This window comes from Sparus aurata, chromosome 17 (assembly GCF_900880675.1).
Source record: "Sparus aurata chromosome 17, fSpaAur1.1, whole genome shotgun sequence".
Taxonomy (NCBI): domain Eukaryota; kingdom Metazoa; phylum Chordata; class Actinopteri; order Spariformes; family Sparidae; genus Sparus; species Sparus aurata.
The window spans coordinates 13,318,151-13,341,673 of record NC_044203.1 but is presented as its reverse complement, the minus strand read 5'-3'; the positions used below and the strand labels follow the sequence as shown (position 1 = coordinate 13,341,673).

The window sequence follows — 23,523 nt, the reverse complement described above, 5'->3', positions numbered from 1 at the left end:
TCCTAATCTTAAAGTTTGTTTCCTAAATTGTATAAGTAATAACACTTTAATCAGTTAAGTTGTCTAAACTTAACCACAAATTGGATGCAGAGTGGTCTGCAAATGTAATATTCAATTCTCTCAAAAAACCATGATGCAGAGTCATGAAAACAAAGTCATGGGAAGTACTGTGATACTATGTTGCTACATAACTGCAACATCCACAATTTCAGAGGTGGCCCTTATTAAGACCCATCTTGACCTAATTGCCTTTCCTATAAAGCAGTAACTTCTATGAAATGAGGAGAATTAATGAAATGTCTGCATGGGAGGAGGCCGAGGTTGGAGGGTTAAACAAGGACAGGAATGCTGTTCATCTCTTGTATGAAACCACAAGTTTAAGGTGACTTCTACCAATGCAGTGAACTTAAGTCACACACACAACATAATGTGAGTTAGATAACAAAGTTACATTTGTATGGGAAGTTACAGATGTAACGTAGTGATTTTAACCCAAACCATAGTGTTTTCCTTTACCTAACCAAACTGTGACCATACAATGAAGGTCTAGTGTGGTTGTTGCTGTCACGCTGCAGGGATCATGTTGTTTTGGGAGATGCTGACAATCGTCCTATTCAGATAGATATTTAAAAGAAAACAGAAATGTTTTAATATTCGCATATTGAGTCTTCCCTATTAACCTTATACTCATTAATGTCACTTAAATGTATTTATGTGAAGACCAACAAAGAGGAGGCCTGTTGATGATAATATACATCCATGTTTCCACATCAGCACTGATCTCTTATGTTGCCTTATATTTTCTCCGTCAGCACCCTCCGCCAGCCCCCCTTCATCATATTTGACGGCTAATAAGCAAAACGTCAGCATGTATTTCCAGATGTAGATCAAGATACCATCTTAACTTCCCCTTCATTCTGTGACTTGGATGTCTTTGAATAGAGATTGACTGAAATGTTAAACTGTACATCATCATTACTCCCGGGTCAAAGCAGGGGTAAGTAGCCAATTGGCCAAGTCGTGACGCTAAACTGACATCTATTGGCCAAGTTGTGGCAGGGTAGGATGTTAAAGTCATTTAGACTCATCAGGCTAAGTGGACACAGTTGACTGAGAGGTCTCGAACCTCCCCACGTCTGGTTGTGGGTAGTTTTCTGTGCCAACAATTCTCAATTAGAGCAGTGGATGAGAGGACATCTGGGCTGCCGAGTAGATGTCTGCTTGACTTATGTGTGTTAATGTATGCCAACCGGCCTGTATGCATTTTACAAATTAACCATACCTCTGACTTTTTAACAATCAGTCAATCATGACAGTCAAAGTTTGTAACAACATTGTGAAATGTCAGTTTAGAGTGAAGGCCAACCACCTTTTACTGTGTAACAGAATTGACCATTGAATATTGTGTTTGTTGATCAGAATTAATATTTAGTAAAAGAGCAATGGATCAAATAATGATGGTTAATGTGGTAGGTGTCACATTACTATCAAACTTGACTGATGTGAAGCGCTTCACTCAACCTTTGACAGCACTGACTGGTGTCTTGCACCCTATTTAATATTGAATTTCAACTTTTCTACATGCAAATAATAATACTAGATATACTCCATGTACAATATTCTGAAAAGATACTTTTGCATTTTATTATATACTCGACTGTACCCAAAGATCTACTACTTTTCTGTTTTTCAAGTGCAGCCATGTCCTCTACCTGTACAGATATAGTAGTGTGTCAGCTGTGACCTTGAAATCAGGGCTCTCAGACATTGTCCCAGCTTGAATTCTGTAAGTCATATTTATTAAATTGGAAAAATCAGGGGATGAAGAAGGTGGTGTCAGCAGTTGCGGGGTAGGAGCAGGAGTGTTGCAATGCATTCACTGGGCCTTCACACAGTGTTCAGGTGCCTGGAAGCAGGCAGGGGGCTGCTCGCCATAAACACAGAGTCATCCTGCCCTGTGACACAGAAAAAATAAGTCATGAATACATGTCGGACAAACCTATTCAACATTTACATTGTTGGTGGGTATATTGATGAATTTGCATAAATATCATTAACAACAAAATAACATCAGAGAAGATTCCTATAATAAATATAATGCAGATATGTAAGTATGCATATATGAGGATGACTTACTTAGCCCACTCAAAGAAAGTTGACCACCACCAGCTGGCTCTGCAGTCACCAGTCCCCCTCATCTGGTCCGGATCTTCTCTGTCATCACTAATGTGGAGCCTCGGTCGTCTACGTCGTCGCTTCTTGTCGGGAGGTTGATGCAGAGTCTAGAAAGATAGATATGACATCAGAGTGAGTAACATAAACAAGCTTCCAGTCACTGCTGATGGGATCGTTCTGGTACTCACTGGGTGCTCACTGCCGAGAGTGGTTCAGCGCTCTGCTTGGTCATCTGAGTTGTTTGGGTGGTTCACATTCACTCTTTGCTGCTCGAGGAACGCCAAGACTGAGGACTCCTGTCATGATAAACAAAAATATAAGTCAGGAATAGATTTAGCATACAACTATAGAACCTTTGCATTGCCGGTAGCTAACTTTTTAAATTTGTGTTGATGCTATAAACAACAGAATATCATCCAAGAAAGTTTCAATAATATATAGGCACATAGCATGCCATTTTACAGTTTTCTTTAAAAACATGAGGTTGTGTTTATAATGGAAGAAGGTCCAGCTGAAAATAGTTGTTTTTCAGTGCGTGTGGGGGAAAAGAAAAAAGAATAATTTTTTTGACAAAACATGTGCTATATTAACTCATTCATCTATATTACCTATGGAAAAAAAAAATATATATATCTGTTTTGAACTGGGGTACTTGGGTATTCTATAAATACAGGGTTTGTATGACTACTGAGCAATAATCCAAACATTTTGGATTAATATACCGATAATTTATACTGTAGTAACTCTTTAACTCTTAGGAACCTAATCCACTATCTAGACATTTCTCTACATTTGCACTATATTTCTACATTTGCACTATATTCAATATTGTTAACTATAACTATACACCTTCACTATGTACATATCTTCAATATCCAATGTACATATTCAATATTCTTATATTTCAATGTCTTTCAGTGCCTCCTGCTGTATGCGAACATTGCACATGCTAACATGCTTTTAATTTATTTATTTTCTTTTAAGTACATCTTGTGTTAAGGGAAACTAGCAAATTAAGAATTTCATTGGCTGGTGCAAACTATGTTTCCACTGTGTATATTACAATAAACATCTTGAATCTTGAATCTTGAATTTTTGGGAAGATGGAGCTCTGACTTCTGCATCACTCAATAGCCTGTTACATAATCATGAAATACTGTAGGTAATAAGAAACTACTCAATAACTACTTTTTTGTGAAGTGTTGCCACTGGCACTGAGTACAAAATGACCATTACATAAATGACCACATTCTTGAATAACTTTACCAATATTGCTGACATTACTGCCTGCACATCCTGTAGTTACAATATAACTATATGTAACAAGGAGGGACTTACTTGCTCTTACTGTGTAACCACAGAGAACAGTATGAGAACAGTTTACTGTTCTCATACTGTCAGTTTACTGTTTGCTGTCAGAAGATTATATAAACCATACATACGAGTGTTTTGTCTTTTGCTATATGTGTTTTCATTTTCTGAGATGAACAGAGGCCGTGCACAGAGCTCAAACAAGGCGAACTCTCACTGTGAGGAGCTGTACTGCTGTCAACCACAATTTCAGATTAATGTCCCTGTAATAATAGAATAGATACCCAGTAGTTTAAGAAATAACTACAGTATAAATTATACCAAATTGTTATTCCCTGTAAATCCCTTATATTGTATCTTGTTCCCCAGTACTTACATAGATGTATTGGTACATAGTGTACAGGCACAGCGTTAATACAAAAGATTGCACCGTAACTCCAGAATTCTTTCCTATTAAATGCAGTCTGTAATCTAAAGTGTTTCCCAAACTACTTTTTTAATACTTCTGCTCTAATAAACAATCAAGAACCAACAGCTGTTGAATTACTGGTTGTTATTAATTATCATGGGGCCATTGTATCCCTTTATTACAGAGTGGACAGGAAAGAGATGATGTATTAGTTGGCGCAAATAACCCTAATTAAAGGTGCACTATCAAGTTTTGAGGTAGAAATGTGTGGGAAAAGCAGAAAAGTAATCACTGATAAGAAAAGTGCTATCATCATATATTGTTTTTCATAACTGAATAAACAAACTGTGCTCGAAGGACAACACAATTTCATAATTTATACATACGCTTGTGTATACACTGAGGGCGGCTTGTTTATGTAGTTATGGAAATGTATCAAATATACATAATGAAATAATCTGTTATTGTGATAAATATGATGATAAATATGATGATAAATAAATCGTAATAATTGTAAATATTTTGAATTATTTTTTCAAAACTACGTAGTGCACCTTTAATGCTTCTTTAAGACAAAGCAACACTGAATTGTTTGCTGTAATGTAAGATTGGTTGATGATGTATTTAACTGAACTGAAGGTTAATGACCCTGAGTTGGAAAAGACCAGTGTGAATGTGACACGATCTCAAGGCTGTCACATTTACACAGCAATGAAGTGGAGAAACCAGACACATCACATCAGTGACCTTACAGACAGTTTCACGGGGAGAGGTGGAACAAGTGAAAATAGAAACAGTTAAGAGTTTAAAAGCCAGGATGTAAGAAGGCAGCAGAAGTTACTTTTTTAAAAAAGCACATACACTTCCTCTTCCTCATCCTCATCCTCCTCCTTCTGCCCCCTCCACTCCTCCTCCCGTCTCCTACCTCCCGATTCCGATCACCCTGCAACTCTCACCGCTCAGAAAAATCTCCTCCGTCACTGTTTGGGTCGCGCAGGTCCATCTAACCCTGTTCTGTCTGACTGACTGAGCTGAATGAAGATATTTTAAAGGGTGAGTGCTTCACATTTATTCAGCTGGATGTTGTTATTCCTTTCCTGAGTGTTTTCTCCACCTCTCTGTCTCTGTGCTTTTTCTCCTCCTCCGGTGACATTATAGAGCTCGTGTCAGCGGAGATGTTGGCAGGTGCGTTAGTTCTGGGCACCATCCTTACAGCTTTACCAGGTAAGTGACAAACACAAAAGTACATCAGAAATTATAGCTTTTTTCAATCATGAGGTGTAAAACTTAACCAAACAAGGCTTTATTGAGGATATTCGTATTGTTTATTAGGGGATGTGATGACCTGGCATGCTCCTTAATGGTCAAATATTATTATTGTATTTCAGATGTATCATAAATGTGTCAATCATACTGCAAAACAACAGGGGAAATTAGTGAATGACAGACTTATTGGATCCATTATGAACATACAGTAAGGTCTTGCAGCCAGGTGCCCTTGCCTTTACGCTCAAGTTATTTATAAGTATTGATTGCCTTTTGTGCAAGGTAGTCAGCCAGGCAGGCAGTTAGCAGCGCAGGACGACACCACGGCTGCACATCAGGGCTCATTCTCACTGCCTCAGTTCTCTGTGTCACTCTGTGAGCTGATCAGAGCTGTGGTTTAACAAGTTTTTCTCTGAGGAGCCACATTGGAGGAAAACTTTGACTTGTGGTCGGTTGAAATTTACAACTGCATTAGCATTTTAAGTGTGTATTCCCTCGACCTTTGGTAGCCTGTTTTATAAGGCAGAGTATATGTGGGTGGGACGGTCAGCAGCAATGGATGCTTATTTGTTTCTACCACTGAACTGGTTATTGATTTAAAAAAAAAAACAAAAAAAAAACACAAGAACAAATGGTGTAAAAAGACAGAGTGAGTGAAAGAGAGGGTAGAGATGTTTTGGTGGTTGGATGGTTTCATAATGTGTGCATTTTGTGTGTTTTTTAATGACCTTCTTTTTTGTTAAACTGGCAAAAGACAAGCTTTTTTAAATTATCATTATGGAGTAATGATTGCATGTTGTAATGGCTGTAATCAAATCACACCATCTGCGTACAGTTTGGTTTCCTGTAAACCTCACTTTGCCATTCAGTCTGCCACTGGGATAAGTTTTTTCCCCAAGAAATGAAGGAAGAATTACAGCACAAAGGATGCATTGACACTATCATGATGCAACCAAAACAGGAAGAGGTATTGTTTTCCCTGGATGCTATTACCAACTTATTAATACAACCAGGTATTTTCCTCTGCCACTGAGATTTTAGGTCAAATTGTGATTCTTACAGTTGTTTTTCGCCTTAGACAGTAGTCAGGACATTAGCGGTAGCCAGGTTGCTAACGCTGTCTTCGTAACAGCAGGGCTAAAAGTGATGCCACATGCAAACGCCAGGAGGCGGGGTGGGAAGTTAAAAAACTTGTTGCATTATTTTTCTTGGTATTGATTAATTTAAATTGTGCTGCAGGGATCCAGAGCAGGTGGAGTGTGTCATTTTCTAGGAGGGAGATCTGTGTGTGGGCGGGAACAACTGTCACTCTGCCCTGCCGTTATGACTACCCATCAGGTATTAAATCAATGCAATGGCCCTCTCTGTTATATTTTCTCATTACATTCCTGTAATTAAAAATCAATAAATAATGCTATAAAATGGATTTGCCTGTGACCAAGTTTAGATCAGTTAAGGCTGGAGTTCTTGCTGTGGTTCACAGGTCACACTGTGAAGCGGGTCATGTGGTTCCGTGTGTCTGCAGACGGCCGCAGGGAGTTCACTCACCACACTGACCCCAACGAGATCAGCCTGTCATACCGTGGACGCACACGGTAGGAGAAAACACGCTTTGATTTTTTTGAATGTGGCATACTGTACTGATATGTCTGAGAAATGAATTGTTGCTTGTTGTTGAATTGCTCCAGCTACATCGGAGGCAGCTATTCCAGCTGTTCAGTCCAGATTCGGGTTGTGAAGCTGAGCGATGCAGGCGAGTACCACTTCAGGTTTGAGACGGACCAACCATTGGGCAGGTGGACCTCCCCGAACACCATCAAACTTGATGTAACAGGTAGGTTCACACAAACCAAAACTGCTGTAGCATCTCAGGTATGACAAACGTGTGTTGAGTTCTGCAGTAGACTCATGCAGCCGGTATTTCTGTGTATGTACGAATGTTCTGTGTGTTCAGACCTCCAGGTGCAGGTGCATCCTGCAAGACCTGCCAACATGTTTGGCTTTGGAGAAACTGTGTTTGTAGGTTGTCAGGCCAGAGGATGTGCTGCTCCGGGACGGAGCCTTGCACTGTACAGGTGCGTTTACTGTGCATGTGGCTGTACTGTGGCTGCTGTTTATATTCAAAAGGTATGCTGTCTCTTAGACTGTAGAGGTGATACGATACTCTGCACACAGGAATGGACTGAACCTCGGCTCCTATGAGCAGTGGATGATCATCAACCGCTTTGACCAGCAGCATGCTGGAGCGTACACCTGCCGTCCAATCCCTCCACAGAATGTCCAGTCACCATCCCTCTCCCTGGCTCTGGGACGTGAGTACAATCAACCAATCGAGTTGAGGAAAGCAGGAGATCTTTGTCTTCAGGTTGTGCATCTGTAACCACTTTGATACAAATATGCTGATGTCTTTACTTTCTGGATGAGTATTTAAACTTTGAATTGATATAGACAGAGATTTTCATGTAGAAAAATACTTTTATGTTAAACTATTGAAAAAGGTTTTGAAAAAGTTCTCATTTACATTTTGCAATATTTCATCTTCGCTCCCGTTTTATTCTGTTCCCATTGTATCAATTTCTTCCTTATATCTATCATTTTCTCTCCTGTGTAGACACTCCTCACTCCACCTCCATATCAGTGTTCCCAGCAGGGGAGGTGACAGAGGGGGGGTCGGTCACTCTGACCTGCATTAGTGACGCAGCTCCGCCTGTAGAGAGCTTTGCATGGTTCAAAGGTAAAGACCAGCACATAGCATGATGACATGATGCTCTGTGTACACTGACTGTGCAGATATGTGCTAGCTATATTGTAATGCAAATGTTATCGTGCGGCTGTTTTAGTTAAGTTCCTTTAGTAAGAGAGATGAAGAAAATAGTTTTTGCGTAAACCTATTTATGCATATGTCTTTAGATGCGGCCCTTGATGTGAATTTGTGTGTGTGTTTGTTTGCTCTCCAGACATGGACAGTGGCAGCATCCCTGACAGTTTCAGGCCTCAGCTCCACCTGTCCCACCTCAGATACACAGACAGAGGAGAGTACTTCTGCGTAGCTCGTAACTCACTGGGGACAGACCGCTCCACATCACTTCTACTCAATGTCACTTGTAAGTTTTTAGGAGGTCAGACAAAATAAAAAAAAAACTTGCATGCTTAAGTCAGACATAATATTGAGAGCAATAACCCTTTGTGAGCCCTTCTCACTTCTGGATGTGTATTTGTATCTTCAGTCCTGTTGTGTAAATCTGTCAAAGGTTAGTCTGGGTTAAACTGATTAGGCAGCAACTTTATTTGTGAAACTTTGGTCATAATGACAGTAGACATATCACATCATGTGGATTCAGGAGGAAGTGATACAAACGGGTGATTTTTAATAATGAAGGTTTACTTTTGTGTCTAAGAATGCCTCAAACAGCAGGACTTATCATTTAGAGGATTACAGACAGACAGAAAATCAATCTGCAACCATTTTGATTTTCAGAATTAACAGTTTTTTTTCCTACGCTCTGGTTTGCTTTCCTTCATACCCTAAACGAAAAGATCTGCAGGTTGTTTCTACAGTATACGTCCACATGTTTGATAGGCACCAGTGCTGCCTCCAAAGCCGGAATCAATTTTGTTTTTTAAAATAAAAACATGAACATTGTTGGAATAATTCTCCTGTTTTTCTCTCTCTGTGTTTGTGTGTTCAGACTCTCCGAAGAACACTCGTGTGCTAGTGAGTCCTCCAGGTGACATCAGAGAGGGCTCCTCTGTGAACCTGAGCTGTGTCAGCCAAGCCAACCCTCCTGCCAACAGGTATGAGGAATACGTGTCCTCCAGGGTTATCAACATTAGCAGCTTTCTAACAAGTATTAAATGATGCTGATGCTGAACTGAGAGTATATTGTATAATGCTGTTCCTTCATATCACGCTCCTCACAGGTGATTTTGTCTCCGTTTTCATCACTGCATTTGTCATTGACATTTCATTCCGACTTTCACTTTGCTTTAGGGTTTTACAAAAAAGGACTGGGCAATATACAATTTAAAAAAAACATTGTAATAATGATAAATATTTGCTTTAGAAAATCCAGAAAAAAAAGGACCAGAGAATATGGTATCTCAGTCCCACACTCATTTTCAACATCATCATCATCATCATCTTCGCCATCCTCTCTCCTGCAGGTATGCTTGGTATCGTATCCTCGGGGACCAAGTGTTGGCTAAAGGAACGTTCCAGAACCTGACGTTCCCCGCGGCGCGCGCTCACCACGCTGGTCAGTACTACTGTACAGCATCGAGCCGGTTAGGATACCAAACCTCACCTGTTGCTACACTCACTATACTTTGTAAGTAGTGGGTGTGTTGTTTGTGTGTGCATGACATGTTATTTTATTTATTTATTTATTTATTTATGTGGTAAATGCTGCTCTCCTCTCCTCTCCTCTCTTCTCCTCTCCTCCCCTCTCCTCTCCTCTCCTCTCCTCTCCTCATCAATACCTCTTAAGTTTCTCTCCTTCTCCCCCTATCTGTCTTTCCAGCCACCTCTTCTCAGTCTCCACTTGTTCTTCTCTTTGTCCTGTCTCTATCATGGAGATATGGTCTTCCACAAATGACCAAAGTTTTCCCTATGTCAAACATTATTCTAACACATACGCATGTTGTAATTCATATCTAATCATGGGGTTCCTTCCGTAACCTTGCTTCTATCTTCCTCTCCCTCTCTCTTCAGACCCTCCTAAGAACACCTCGGTTCTGGCTCGTCCCTCCAGCGTGGTGGAAGCCGGCCGACCTTTGACCTTGACCTGCAGCAGTCAAGCCAACCCAGCGGTGGATAACTTCACGTGGCACCGCTTGACTCTGGACGGGGGCTCTGTACAATGTTAGCATCGTAAAAATGTGGTTCCGCTCAAGGTTAACATTACAAAATCGTCAATACCTAACGCTCTAACCTGTGGTTAATGTCTGCAGTCAGTACAGTAAGGTGTCGTGCTCTGTGTGCCTCTGGACTGCCTGTTGGTTGTTATCCTCCAACACTCTCTGAAACACTAAGTGGATCTTTTACCCTTCTGTGCAGCGTGGGGCACCAAGTCTGGCCCCGTCTTCACCTTCTCAGAGGTCGGCCCCGGAGAGAGCGGTCAGTACTACTGTGAGGCCAGGAATCGAATCGGAGCCCACAGCTCTCCTGTCCTCACTGTCCGAGTCAGAGGTACGCAATGATTCATGCACGGACACCTTATCTTTCACACTGCGTGTCTTACCCTTGGCAAACCTATGGACTTTAATAGTGGAATATCTTTGTTACAGCCCTAGTGTTGCGGTGCTGCCTGTGCTGTGTTTGTGTTGTTACGTAAAAACATTTCTAACACTATCTATCAGAAGTAGCCGACATGAAAAAAACATTCATGAAGTTGTTATATGCTGAATTACTTAAAAAATCTGAACTGGAAACTATTTCTATGAAAACGTGATGAATTTTGTTAATAGTTCAAGTTTTGACCCCTGCAAGAAGAATAAGCAGGCTTCAGGCTCTCTGCTGTTTAACATAATGACAACCTTTGAGGCAAATAAATGTCTCAATGGAATTTCTGATGTGGTGATTTTAACGAGTTGTGAGGGTGTCAGAGTCGCATTCTGAAGACCCTCAGTGGTTCATCTCTGCTGACAGCTGTTCCATGACGCTCCCCTGTGTTCACAGTAGAAGGTGGTGACTTCTTGTTTCTGAATCACTGCGCTGCTTGTGTCACTTTAAAAGGTGCAATGGAAGAGATGAGGTGTCACTGATAAGTTTAATAAAACACCCCTGGCCCGTTACAAATCCATGTCTCTCATTATCTCGGACAATGGACCATAAAATATGTCTCCCTGAGATTAAAGCGCGAAGGGATGTTTGGATAGGTTTTGAACTGATGAGTGATGAAACCTCCCCTGTCACTATCGCAGCATGAGGTCTGGGCCCTGGTCTTCGTTTTGTATAGCTTCATGGTTTCTGACTGTTTTTTCTATGAGTCATGGTGAGTCATGTAAAGCCCTGTCGCTATGAGGGGAGAGGACGGGGTGATGAGGTGTTGTGGAAAACTACTATTTGAGTCTAGACAGCTGAAGAAGTGGAGTTAGGTTTGGAAATCAGAACTGGAAACACAAGTCTCGAGGTCTAGACGCCTGAGAGATGATGCACAGCACTTTCCCCATTCCTCACTTTCTCTCTTTCTATTTTTGTCTGTTGTTCTGGTTTTTTTTTTAGTTTGCTCCACTTCTATTTTTATTCGCCTCATGTTAACCCTTATTAGCTCTCCTTTCTTCCTGTTTCTTGTCATGCCGATGATCTTTATTGTCCTCCCACTGGCAGGTCGCCTTAAGGTCATCGCCTTAGCATCAGCAGTAGGCGTGTCTGCTGGACTCATCACTCTCACAGTGGCCATAATGATCAGGTGACACACTGTCACTTACTGCTAGGAGGACTACTTAATCATAATAATAACATTTTTGTGTCTATTGTTGCTTATTTTAGAGTTCAACATCAGTTATCTAGTATTTTATGATTTCTTTTAGAAGGATTGAGCATCATAAAGCCAGATTTAAGGCTTATTTTAATTATTTTTGTGGAAGGAGTTGTCACTTGGTTATGGTTTGATAATACTGTCCCTGTGTCTTCACAGTAAGAACATGCACAGAGTAGACATGGAGTCGGGGGAAGTGGCAAACAAGGTAGAGTACTTTTAATTTGTCTGACTGAATGACTCAACATCCTCAGTTTTTCCATTATTAGTGGTGGCCAGTTCAAAATCATGCTTTTAATGAAGCAACATCCCACATTAAAGGGGCACTATGTAGTTTTGGTGAAGAGATTCAAACTCAAACCCAAACAGGAATTCTGGCCGATCGTCCATACGGATCCTGAAAACGCACTTTTTTGAAAACGGGTCTGAGGGTGGAGAAATCCGAAAACGCAGCCCTCCCGTTTTCATGTGTACAGCAAATCCGCATACTTTCCAAAACGATGCCGCCATCGCCCCACCCCTCGACCTCTGAACCCCGCGACGTCGCATAACAACAACAACAACAACAATGGCGGACTACATGCTCGTGTTCGTGCCGCAGAAGATATTGAGCCTTTCTTGCAACTTACATGCCTTGTAGTTGAGTGTGAGTCGCAGAAGCAGTTCGACCTCAATAACGGTCCACACAAACGATTCTGGTTTCCTTGCACTAGCCATTTTCATCTTCTTGTTGTGTTCGGTTTCACAGTCTACTGTCTGTTTGTTTACAGCACGCTCCGTGTCTTCTTCTCCGTTTTTGGTGAATGTCAAGCGCCACCTAGAGGCCTGGAATATGAACTACAGCATTTTCGGTCGTTTTCAGTGGATCCGTGTGGACGCAAATATTCTTGAAATGATGCAGAGGAAGACGGAGTAAAAAAGATAGTTTTTCCCCCGTCTGGACGGCCCCTTGAAGTCGCTTTGTTTATTCAGATTATTTAGTCATGATAACGAAGAGTTTTTTTAATTTAAGTTTGTTTTGGTAAAAAAAAAAAAATTTAGTGTCAGTGAAGATCTTTCTCTTCTGATTAAAATTTCTTCCCCAAAACTGCGCACCTTTAAATTCAGGGTAGTTTTTAAATGATGTGCCTTGCCGTTCATGTCTGTTGATTAAAAATAACCCTCAGCTTTGCAAATTCTCTTTGTCTGTGTGTGTGTGTGTGTGTGTGTGTGTGTGTGTGTGTGTGTGTGACACCAGCGCCCCTCAGTGACAGCTGACACCATGTTCTATGAGTCAGCCCAACAGACCTTTCCATTGAGAAAGGGCAAGATGTCCGACATACCGGTACACAACTCAGTACACTATTTGAGAGTCTGATATAAACTTGGAAATGAACGACAATATATTGCAAATTAACTGAAAGTTGGATGTATCTCTGCCTGTGTGTGTGTGTGTGTGTGTGTGTAGGAGGAGCCAGAGGACCTGAGTGACAGCTCCCACCCCGCCATCGTTCCTCTGAAGGATGCTCCACCAATCACAGAGGTTGAAAGTCACAACCCCACGCCCAACTACATCTCCGTCCACTTCTCCAAACTCCACAGGTACCATCTGAATTTATCTCTGTCACTTTTCTCCACTGAGCAATACGAGACGTTACATTTCAGCGTTAACATGATAGCAACCTGACGTTTCTCTCAAAGTTCAAACCCACAGAAATCCATACATTTGTTCGATGTAAAGATACGTCGCATTAGGTCGCGTGTCGCTTAAACATGTCAACGAGTAATGAAAGGATTTGGCAAATGAGACTGAACATAACATGAATTAAACATAGAAACCTCGTCCATGAACATTTCTACCAGTCAGAATGTAGTTGTAGTGGCAACAAGATAACAGCTCCCATCATCCCATACTACTTATCTCTTTTGTTTTGATTGAAAGATCCCTAGTGGCAGAAATGACATACTGTGCGCTGAACTTCATCGGTCTCTCAGCCTTAGTCCAACACTTCCTCCCATTCTGTCATGTTCTGTCTCCCATCTTCCCCATCTGTCTCCCTACAGAGCTGTTGACCACAGCAGCAGTCTACTGTTTCATGTCCTGTGTGCCACGGATTTAATTTTACAACTGCACTGGCTCTCTTGCTTTCTTCTTTATCTTCCTGTCATCACCCTCTCTACACTTTACACTCTTCTGTCTTCTGTGATATCCAACACCTTCCACGGTTTATGAGAGGACAATAAATTTCTCGTCCCAGTTTTGGACTTTAAAAACATTTCAGTGGTTTCTGATCCCAGTCAGATGTCCAGATGAACTCACATGGTTTCTGTTTGTTGTTGACGTTGGTTCAGTGCGGAGCAGGTGCAGGTCCACAGTCTGCCACTGGGCGGTGACAGAAAGCCAAAGGATTCCCCCAAAGTTGTTTACACGTTACTGCAGCAGGCTCGCCACTGACCGGGAGGGAAAAGGGCAGATCAGGTTTGACTCTTTACTCTCTCAGTGTTGTCATTCACAAACCTTTAAATCTTTAAACTGTGACAAGGAATTCAAATTTTTGGTTGATTGTGGCGACCTCTGTGGACAAAAGTGGTATTAGCAGCACCACTCCCTTCATGAAGATCTGGATCTGGATGGCAATTGTTGAAACAGCTAATCTAATGTACGTCATTGGACAAATAATCAATATACGCCCCTGTGTGCTCGATGAGTCATCAACATTTTAAATGATTTTCCGTCAGGAATGAAATACAGTGTTTCTTAAACTCAGACGTTTGAAGGATGCATAGCCATAAGGTAGTGTGTCTGTTTATGGCTTTGTAATATCAATGACTGTAATATGACGACCCTGTAACACAATCAGATCTGTTTTCGTGTTGTACCAATCCACCAGACTACAGAGCAGCTTCTTTGCTCAGGCTGTGAGAACCCTCAGTTCATCCTCAGCACTCTGCCATGTAAAATAAGTTTAATTTCATGACTTACCCTAACCCACGTAAATCGGGTACTGACTCGTTGACAGGCGTAACAAGCAATAAATATAACATTATGCAGAAACAGCAGTCTTCTCGCTGAGGGTCATAGGAAAGCATCAGTGTTAAATTAGGATAGTTTCATAACCAATTAATGGTGGGAAAGGCAGAATATCTGTATTCTGCACAAAATTCTGACCCGAAACCAAGGAGAGAGACTCAACAATCGACTACCTTTATCCGGAATTCCCTTCCCTACCTTTAAAAACTCCTTGTCATGCATTCAATGATGAATGAAATGTTGTTTTGTAATCTAATAATTTGCATTTTGTTCTCTTCAAAGTTCACTCATGTTTTTGCTCCTGTTATTCTTTCTGCTGAACAACACACCAGCCTGCCTCGCTCTACATACATTCACCCACAGAGGACTGGAAACGGGACGGGAAACGACTCCATGTGGACTCTGTTGATGCCTTACGCTGCTCTGGGTTAGATATGTCTTTAGGGATTCTTCGCCATGAGGACAGCACGTGGTCCTGGTCCTGACTGCGAGTCCAGCTCCCAAACTGTGTTGCATGTGTCTCTCTTTGTTTTTCTATGCATCTTGCCACTGTGTGCTGCCTGAAGAAGCAGAACCGCCTCATGTCAGCGAATGAAAAAGTAACACTGATTGTCATTTTGCTTGCATTCATATCCACAGTACAGGCTCTATTTACTGCTGCTTTTTAGTTGGTAGCTGACATGTAAATTCCCACCCAAAGTTAATGTAGATGACACAATATGACTGGCTGCATCATTTGTATCCCCTGACCACAGATAGGTGACAATAATTTGTACATAAACATACATTTCTCAAATACAAATTACGTATTAGTGGAAAAACATATCGAGAATTGTTTGGCATCTATAAAGCATATGCAGTGTTTGACACATATGAGTTTCACTGTATTCATCAAACTTCTTAATGGTTAGCGGGCTTAGCCAAGCCAGCAATAAGGCAAAATTACATGGTGTGGTATGTGTGTTTGTTACATTAAGAAAAATAAAACTCAAACTGTAACTTGATTGAATGTTGTTTTTTTTTTTTCAAGCATTGGACATGCTGTGATATTAAAAGTGCATGAGAGTGAAGAAAAAGTATGTCAGGTGTGAATTTAGATCAGAAATACAAGTTGACTTTCTCTCACAGTCTTAAAAATTGTTCCAGCCTTTGTAATGACATAGAATCAGTGAAATCGGTATTTTAGCTTTAATAGCTTGATTCATTTCAGTTAAAGGGACTTACAGTGATTGATTTCACTGTGAAATGTATAAATGTCCTCTTTGTTTTCTTGATGTACAACTGATAGTGAACTATTTTTTGACCACAATGACACTGATCAGCACACGAGGGTGTTGCTACATTGTCGGTGTCTCCATCTTTCAGTTATGCCATCTGGAGCCACGGACATGATCTTACAAAATGCGAGGAAATAAAACATCACTGCTCAATTTTGGAACATTTTGTTATGACATCAAATGGGGCTTACAAACCTGCTGGTTAAAAAACAACCACACACTGACTCTACAAATTGCACTTTTTGTATCACAAAAACAACAAAAAACACTCCTCCTTGTAAAATGTTCCTGCCTGAGACACGTGGTGTGGAGGAAAAGTTTTTGTGGCGTCATTATCGTTCTCTTATTGTGACATTTTCTCCCTTCATGTGGAGCCGCAGTGGAAATATTTGATGAGGCAATGTGCTATGAGTTATGATAAGACAGCAATATAAAGGGACATAGTCATACACAGTCATCCATTTGGAGCCACAGTTATTATTCCTTTTTTCTCCAGCGTCAGTGACCTTACCTCAGGTACTGGTGGGGACATGAGTGGAGCTGAGGAAAGAACAAAGTGGAAAACCTGTTGCATGGCGCAGTAACACCACTCTGTGGACAAGGATAGATCACATCACCGGGACCAGAGGTTGAAGAAGTACTGAGGTCCTGAAAATAATACAAATAAAATTACTCATTAGGCAAAATGACATATTCTGGATAATGTATATTATCTTATTAATTGCTTGCTGTGTGTGTGTGTTTATCACTTTAATGTTGAAGCTGTAAATAGGTGATCTGTTGGGGAGCTTGTGATTTTCCCCTCAGCCATCAACTTTTATCTTTATCTTTAGTTTCACATCATAATTTATTTGTTATTAATATTTTGTTCTGAATTAAATATGAAAAGTAACTAGTAACCTTAAAGTCAAATAAATATATCGAAGTAAAAAGTACAACATTTGCCCAGAATTAAAGTGTCTTGAAGTATCTCTTCATATGTACTTACGTACAGTACCTGAGCAAATCTAATTAAGTTATTTCCACCAGTGACAAAGCAAGAACCCCTTATATTTACATGGTGGCTTCTTCTATTTCTTGCACTACTGTGACCTTTAGTTCAGATTCAATGCGTTTTTTATATAAGAAAGTCTCACACAAAATAATGTTCCTAAATCACCACAGGGACCATCTTGAGTTTATAAATCTATGTTGCAAAGTATGAGAAATATCATTCATACATAATTTATCAAGTTAGATAACTAATTCATTGATTCATTTTACACTCTCTCTCATTTATAGATATTCAGTCTGTCAGGTTTCTGGTGTAGGTCCTGGGTACCAGCCACACTTCAGATGACACAGTTTGAAATCATTTATCCGTTGTACGAAGTGTTTCATTGCACCATCGCTCTATTTGTCTGGCAGTGACGCGCGCTGGAATAAAAGGTTTGAGGTCCATCATGTTGTCACATTTCAACATGTCCCTCAGATACTCAGGGACATTTTGAAACACATGGCGGGAGACGCTGAGCGCAAACTGTCAGAAAACTCTGCAGTGAAGCTCCACCTATGGCTTGAGTAACTGTTCAGTGATGAAAACACGGCAGGGTATGGAACAGACACTGTACTGTGTTAACTGCTGTGATGTACTGTATGATCAGTGGGTCGATTGTCCTAATCTTGTCCCCCCTTTCGCCTCTTCCTGTCTGTGTCTGTGGGTTCAGATTCAGACCACATTATTAGGTGCTTCCTCACTTTACTTAACCAGCGCTCTGGATGTGTGACGACGTGATGAGAGGAAGCAGGGAGGGGACATCCTCTCACTTCTGCTTTTCACTGCACAAAATCATCTCCAAGGATTTTATGAAGCATTACGTCAGCTTGCTTGAGTCGGTGAGTACAACTTGCTTTGTTCTCGGGGCTTTAATTCGCGAAGACCGTATTTTAACCTGTATTCTGTGGCATGATGTTGCAGGTTGATTGGAAACATGGAAAGTTGGATTCTGATCATCCTGGTCTTAACGCCAGGTAAGGCAATACATTCTTTAAATCAGTGTTTGGCAAATACGGTTAATCTTATCAAATTCAAATTATTCTCTCAAATTTGGTGAAACTGTAAAAAATGACAACTTTATAATGTAAAACACAAAAGAATGCAAAAAATGGAAAAATCTTAATGTGGATCTCAGACAGTCAGTCTAATTTAACTATATTTTGGATGGGGAAGGGGAAAAGAGGTACAACAACATTTTAATAATTGCGTCTTTTTTTCTTTTTTTCGTCCAAAGGTGTCTGGAGTGGAGACTGGAGGGTGACCCTCAAAAGTCAGTGTGCTTTAAAAGGGGCATCAGTGGTTTTAAAGTGCGAGTACGATTATCCTGGCGGCAGTGTTGTCACTTCAGTTGGCTGGTATAAAGTCCGATATGTGTCTGGCACAGGGAGGTTGTATCCTGTGACAAACCCCCCTTCATCCCCAAACCACTTTAGATATGCAGGCAATCGCTGGAGTGACTGCAGTCTGGAGATCAATGATGTACAACACACTGATGAAGGACAGTACTATTTTGGATTTAAGACAATGTTCAGCAGATGGATGAGTACAACATATTCACACTTGTCTGTAAAAGGTAAGAACGGGGGAAAAATTTAATCACTCAATTATGATTAATAATGAAATAATGATAATAATAATGAATACAATTTTAGTGAAATTAATGTTCTTATTTTCTGCGTCTGTGTCTGATTCAGAGTTGACAGCTTATGTAGAGCCAGGCACTGTGACAGAGGGGACTGATGTCCGTCTGACCTGTGAGTCAGGCTGTGATACACCTGTAAACATAGTCTGGTTCAAAGATGGTGTACCTGTACAAAATCCAGTCTTCCGGGCCAGGAGAGAGGATGCCGGTCGGTACCACTGTGCCATTCCGGGGCAAGAGAGCGTCAGATCTGCCTCTGTGTCTCTGAATGTTCACTGTAAGGACATGAATAACACATTATAAAGCTCACCTTATTATGCAGTCTTCCTGTCTCAAGTATCTCGAAGCCTTTAACCTGTCCTTATCCCAGTTTATTCCAAAGTAAATTCAAAGCTGTTGTCCAACCACTTTGACTACAGGCATGGTTTTTTGCTGTTCTGAAGGGTTAAAAGCTGAAATTTGAAGCACTCGTTTTTTTACGGAAATATTCAGGTGCCTGGTAAAAAGGTGCTTTTTGTGACCTCAAACTAGACCTGCTCGAGAACTTGGTTCTTTATTTCTTTATTTACACTAACTTCATGCATGTAAAGTGGTCAAAACAAGTGCTATTCAGCACATCAGCCTATTCAAAGAGCAAAACATAAAACTACCTACACTTTAGGGCTTTAAAAATGGATATAAACAACATTACTGGTTTTGAAATGCCCTTGGCTCCATGATGCTTCAGGCATCCCTTTAAGTGGCTCAGGAGAGAGGAGAAAGAAGAGAGAGTGGGTCATTTGTTGGCACAACAACTTATTAGCGGTTGCGGAATCTAAGCAGGCATAGATGCTCTGCTCAAATGATTGATGATTGAACTCTGTGAGGCTAAACATCTGAATCTTCTCTCGATCAGACGCTCCAGAGAAAGTCACACTGTCGATGAGTCCATCAGGAGACATCGCCAAAGGAAGTTCGATGACTTTCTCCTGCAGCAGTGATGCCAGCCCACCTGTAAGGCAAACAGGATACAGTCTGTATAAAGATGGAAACCTTATCAGGTCAGGACAGAGTCACACCATCTCCGATGTCCAGCCCGGCCACAGCGGAATGTACTACTGTCAGGCCTGGAATAATATCAGCAGGAGGGGCAACGACCTCATGAAGTCTGCTGAGGTACACCTTGACGTCCATTGTAAGTATGTTGACATGTCACACTGTTACAGGACACAAGCACACTGCTTAGACGCATGGGTCAGCAGGTTCTCATGCTGCGTTCACGAGGGGTCAGAAAGTTGGTCATGCAACAACGGGGAAACTCTCTATACCTGATTTGATGAACGGCTACTCTAATTATTACTGTAAGTGCTGAAAAAAAATGTCATACTGATCAGAACACATGAATATGATCGACACATAATGTTGACCTCTTTAAAGGGACAGTTCACCCCATTTTAAAATTACATATTTTTTGGGACCTGTAGTGTAATTTACCCATCTGGATTTTAATTATCTACAATGATCTCCCTTATCACAGGTCACAGCCTTAGCTTTGAGGAGTTTAACCAAACAGGAATTTTTTTTAATCTGAAGTTTGGTCTGAAGAGGTGAAATTAACTGAATTTTCATTAGATAAAAGCAAAAATAAGACAAAAGCCAGAAGGAAAATTTGACAAAATAACAAAATTGATTGTTCCTCTTTCTTAAAGGATCTTCTTACTTCCTTTATCTCTATTGTGACCCTTCAGATTTATCCCATGAGGGACCCTCTTTCCTTTTGGAATAAAACGCATTTTTCTTTTCTTTTTTTTTTTTTTTTTTTAATTTTTTCAGACCAGCCAGTGAACATCTCTGTCTCAATGAGTCCACCGAATGTTGTTGCGGGCAGCGGTGTGAATCTGACCTGCAGTGGTGCTGCTAACCCTGCAGCAGAAACCTACACCTGGTACAGGAGAACAGCTTCTTCCACATCCGTGCTTCAGGTGGGCTCAGGACAGGTGCTGTCTATCCCCTCTGTGGAGGCGTCCCACTCTGGACTCTACAGCTGCCAGGCCGGAAACCAAGTGGGAGAAAACAACTCAACTGAGGTGCTGCTAGCCATGAAGGAGGAACAGCATGGTTTGTGTCACTTTACTGTCAAAAACAATGATTTGTTCATCTGGAACATTTAATCTATCATCTTTATTTTGTATTTAAAGGCTCATTTTCCCAGTCTAAACATACAGTCTGTGTGTCCTCAGGCAGCCAGTCCCTCCCGATCACAGCTGGAATTGGAGTCTCTCTTTTTGTGACACTTGTGTTAGCTCTTCTTTTGCTCTGGTGAGTCAATGAATAATGGAGAATGCGTGTGACTGAATGACTCATAACGTCTTTTTTACTGTTACAGCATGTACATTTTTAATGTGTTTTATCCGCATGTTGTGCAACTTTTTTCCTTGTGTTTTCACAGTGTGTACAACTGTGTCATCTCAATTTCCATTTGCGTCCACTTAATTTATACTGAATATGCAATCACTTTTAAAAGATGTCTTGCTTTTTCATGTTAGCGTCATTAGCATCTCTTCAAAAGACTGCAAAATTGTAAAAGTTTTGCAATATTTTAATTTAGTTATGATGGTTTATAAGCTCTATTTTCCCTTACACTATCATTTTCTACAGCTCAACTCTAACATAGGGAAATGTTCAGTGACAATCTGAGTGTTCTGAGCAGCAGTTTATAGAAGTGACAAGGTGCTGTGTTTCCCATTATTACAGAGCAACTTCTCTAAAATCTCAAAGATTGAGCAACAATGTTTGTGTAAGATTTTCTGATGATTTATTGTGGTTTGCGTTGTCCTGGTAGGAGGAAACTGAGAACCCACGCAGAGGAAAAAGTGAGTACATCTTTTGTCAGTTGTTAGATGTAGTCAGTTTTTGTTAAATTTAATTTTCTAAATGAGTCCCAGCAATAATTTATAAGGTAAATCAATAACTCACATTGGTTTTCCTGTGGTGTTGTCATGTACGGAATTGTTCTTTCTACCCTGAACTTCTCATAATTTTATAATATCAAAACAACAATGTTAGTGGAGCCCAAATATCCCGATTGGCTCATAGAGTAAGAATAAATAAATAAACAAAAAAACTGTGAAATTAAAAACCTAATCTGACTTTCGTTGGTTCACCTCCAGAAGACTGTGTCTGACTCCAGGCTCAGTGAGAGAGGCTCGAGCTCAACAGCCACTGAAGATCAATCCGACAGTATTTATGTCAACATCCACACATTACCATGCTCTCCTCCACCTGCCACTGACGTCACTCCTCACAATGTAATTATCGTGCACACTCGTGAATTTTTTACATCTCCACTTGTAGTAATCAAATATCTGCAGAGTTTTGAACAAACCGACCCCTCCTTTCTCCCCTCAGGCACCAATGTCTTGTGAAGATGAGGTTACCTACTCAACAGTGACCATCAAACCCAGAAACCCTCTTCCTCCACATCACGGTGACAGCAACAGAGCGCTGCAGGACTCCCGGTAGGTTCACTGTCCAAACGTTGACCTGATCACAGCACCATAGTGTCACTGTACTTCACAACTTTAGTCTTTGTTAAAGCAAATATTTAAGTTCCAAAATAATTTATGAGTACAATGTAAAAAGTGAGGTTAGTTAGTGAGGTCATGTTTGCAAATCCCTCATATCATGACCTGAACCACTAAAGATGTTTTTGACTGGCCTCTGAATCTCTGAAGGTATGTGAAGACTTTCATATTTCACTTTCTCTCAGAGACAGTAATTAGGATTAACAGCAATCTATTTCTTTTTTTTCCAAGTTTTGTTTTTGCCCAGAGCTGATATGCATTACACACATTTTTGCTACAATACAATCACCCTGAATTTTTCAAAAAATAAAATTCAAGCAAATTTCATCAATTAGTTAATTTTTCAATTGTTGTCTGTATATGTACATCTTCCAAAATCACTAACATCTTTCCTTTTAGCAAACTCTGTGTACACAAACAATGTTCTCAATTCTGGTGTTCATGTGTAGAGACCCTGGTGATACTACGAGAAAAGTTTCATGTTGTGTCGAGCCTTCTTAGTGTTTTAATAATAGCGATTTTGATGCTATCGCTAAAGTGCTCCAAGCACTCCCATTGAAAATGAGTTGAGTTCAAAAACGAAAATACAGTAAATCTTAAAAGTGCCTTTATAGTCATAATTATGCTTTTACACAAAGGTTTGACTCATATACATTCACAAAAAAAGCCTAAGTTGCATTTTGGCGAGAGTTTCACTTTAACAAAAAATAAATCATTGGCTAAAGCTTCTGTATGTAGAGTAAAGCATCAATGCTGCTGTCACCATGTCACCAGCAGGTCAGTCACAGGAGGTACACATGATGCAGGAACCCTAGAGGATACTGACAATTCTTAGACTGGAGTTTGATTAAAATGAACAAATACTGTAATTTACCCCTCAGGTCTGAAGCCAGAGAGAATGACGAGCCTGTTATCTACACTACAGTGGCTAAATCCAGGTGATGGAAACCTTTAACTCCTTTGAGTGCACTCCCATCACTATCAAGATGAGTCTTGATGAGTCATTCAGTCTGCTGAATGTCATGTGGCATGTTCCCCTCAAGGTACTTATGAATCACACAGCAGGTGCAATAGTGTTAAAACAATCTTCTTTCATAAGTGTTTTTTATTCTCGGTATTTATCATGTTAATTTATAGTATTGTGTCTTTTAGTTTTTATATTTAGTTCTGTACAGTTCTCGTACTGATACCAATTTAGGTACTAATATTTTGTTAAACTACAGGGATTGTTGGAAAAGTCTTTCTTTGTGTTGTACCTATACCACGGTATTCTTGACTGCAGTCTGTACAGTTTACGATTAAGAAAAATAAATGTGATATTGTTACACCATGTCTGTGAGCAAATTGTTTTCAAT

General features: G+C 40.4%; 2 protein-coding genes and 1 long non-coding RNA gene across 4 annotated transcripts; 2 read left to right on the top strand and 1 right to left on the bottom strand.

Moving 5' to 3' along the window:
• Nucleotides 1-1,837: 1,837 nt before the first annotated feature.
• Nucleotides 1,838-14,064, bottom strand: LOC115566885 (uncharacterized). The gene is made up of 4 exons (XR_003981090.1): nucleotides 13,940-14,064; nucleotides 2,364-2,471; nucleotides 2,137-2,282; nucleotides 1,838-1,955 (listed from the first exon to the last, which is right to left on the bottom strand). It is a non-coding gene; the product is annotated as an uncharacterized LOC115566885 (long non-coding RNA).
• On the top strand, nucleotides 4,766-15,659 carry LOC115566884 (B-cell receptor CD22). The gene is made up of 19 exons (XM_030392936.1): nucleotides 4,766-4,948; nucleotides 5,054-5,119; nucleotides 6,401-6,499; nucleotides 6,645-6,756; nucleotides 6,850-6,995; nucleotides 7,116-7,236; nucleotides 7,337-7,473; nucleotides 7,773-7,895; nucleotides 8,119-8,265; nucleotides 8,851-8,956; nucleotides 9,326-9,489; nucleotides 9,873-10,022; nucleotides 10,218-10,349; nucleotides 11,490-11,571; nucleotides 11,800-11,848; nucleotides 12,878-12,964; nucleotides 13,088-13,221; nucleotides 13,972-14,098; nucleotides 14,983-15,659. Exons 2-18 carry the CDS (start codon nucleotides 5,071-5,073, stop codon nucleotides 14,072-14,074), a joined length of 1,941 nt encoding a protein of 646 aa, XP_030248796.1. The 5' UTR covers nucleotides 4,766-4,948; nucleotides 5,054-5,070; the 3' UTR covers nucleotides 14,075-14,098; nucleotides 14,983-15,659.
• A 1,901-nt stretch (nucleotides 15,660-17,560) lies between these two features.
• LOC115567945 (B-cell receptor CD22-like) lies at nucleotides 17,561-23,498 on the top strand. Of its 2 annotated transcripts, none has more exons than XM_030394896.1 (11): nucleotides 17,561-17,802; nucleotides 17,885-17,937; nucleotides 18,198-18,536; nucleotides 18,658-18,882; nucleotides 19,501-19,779; nucleotides 20,418-20,702; nucleotides 20,825-20,903; nucleotides 21,427-21,457; nucleotides 21,758-21,892; nucleotides 21,993-22,102; nucleotides 23,050-23,498. In XM_030394896.1, the coding sequence occupies exons 2-11, from the start codon at nucleotides 17,898-17,900 to the stop codon at nucleotides 23,108-23,110; spliced, it is 1,584 nt and encodes a 527-aa protein (XP_030250756.1). In that variant the 5' UTR covers nucleotides 17,561-17,802; nucleotides 17,885-17,897; the 3' UTR covers nucleotides 23,111-23,498. The 2 variants fall into 2 exon arrangements, with proteins under 2 accessions (XP_030250756.1, XP_030250755.1); XM_030394895.1 differs by having other exon boundaries at nucleotides 17,652-17,802; nucleotides 21,755-21,892.
• Nucleotides 23,499-23,523: the final 25 nt, after the last annotated feature.

Excerpts from the sequence above, each read along its gene's own strand:
- LOC115566884 (XM_030392936.1), top strand. The coding sequence starts at position 5,071 with ATGTTGGCAGGTGCGTTAGTTCTGGGCACCATCCTTACAGCTTTACCA. Across the intron at positions 10,350-11,489 it reads CCTCACTGTCCGAGTCAGAG|GTCGCCTTAAGGTCATCGCC; the intron begins GTACGCAATGAT and ends TCCCACTGGCAG. Across the intron at positions 11,572-11,799 it reads ACAGTGGCCATAATGATCAG|TAAGAACATGCACAGAGTAG; the intron begins GTGACACACTGT and ends GTGTCTTCACAG.
- LOC115567945 (XM_030394895.1), top strand. The coding sequence starts at position 17,898 with ATGGAAAGTTGGATTCTGATCATCCTGGTCTTAACGCCAG. Across the intron at positions 18,537-18,657 it reads TTCACACTTGTCTGTAAAAG|AGTTGACAGCTTATGTAGAG; the intron begins GTAAGAACGGGG and ends TGTCTGATTCAG. Across the intron at positions 22,103-23,049 it reads AGAGCGCTGCAGGACTCCCG|GTCTGAAGCCAGAGAGAATG; the intron begins GTAGGTTCACTG and ends TTTACCCCTCAG.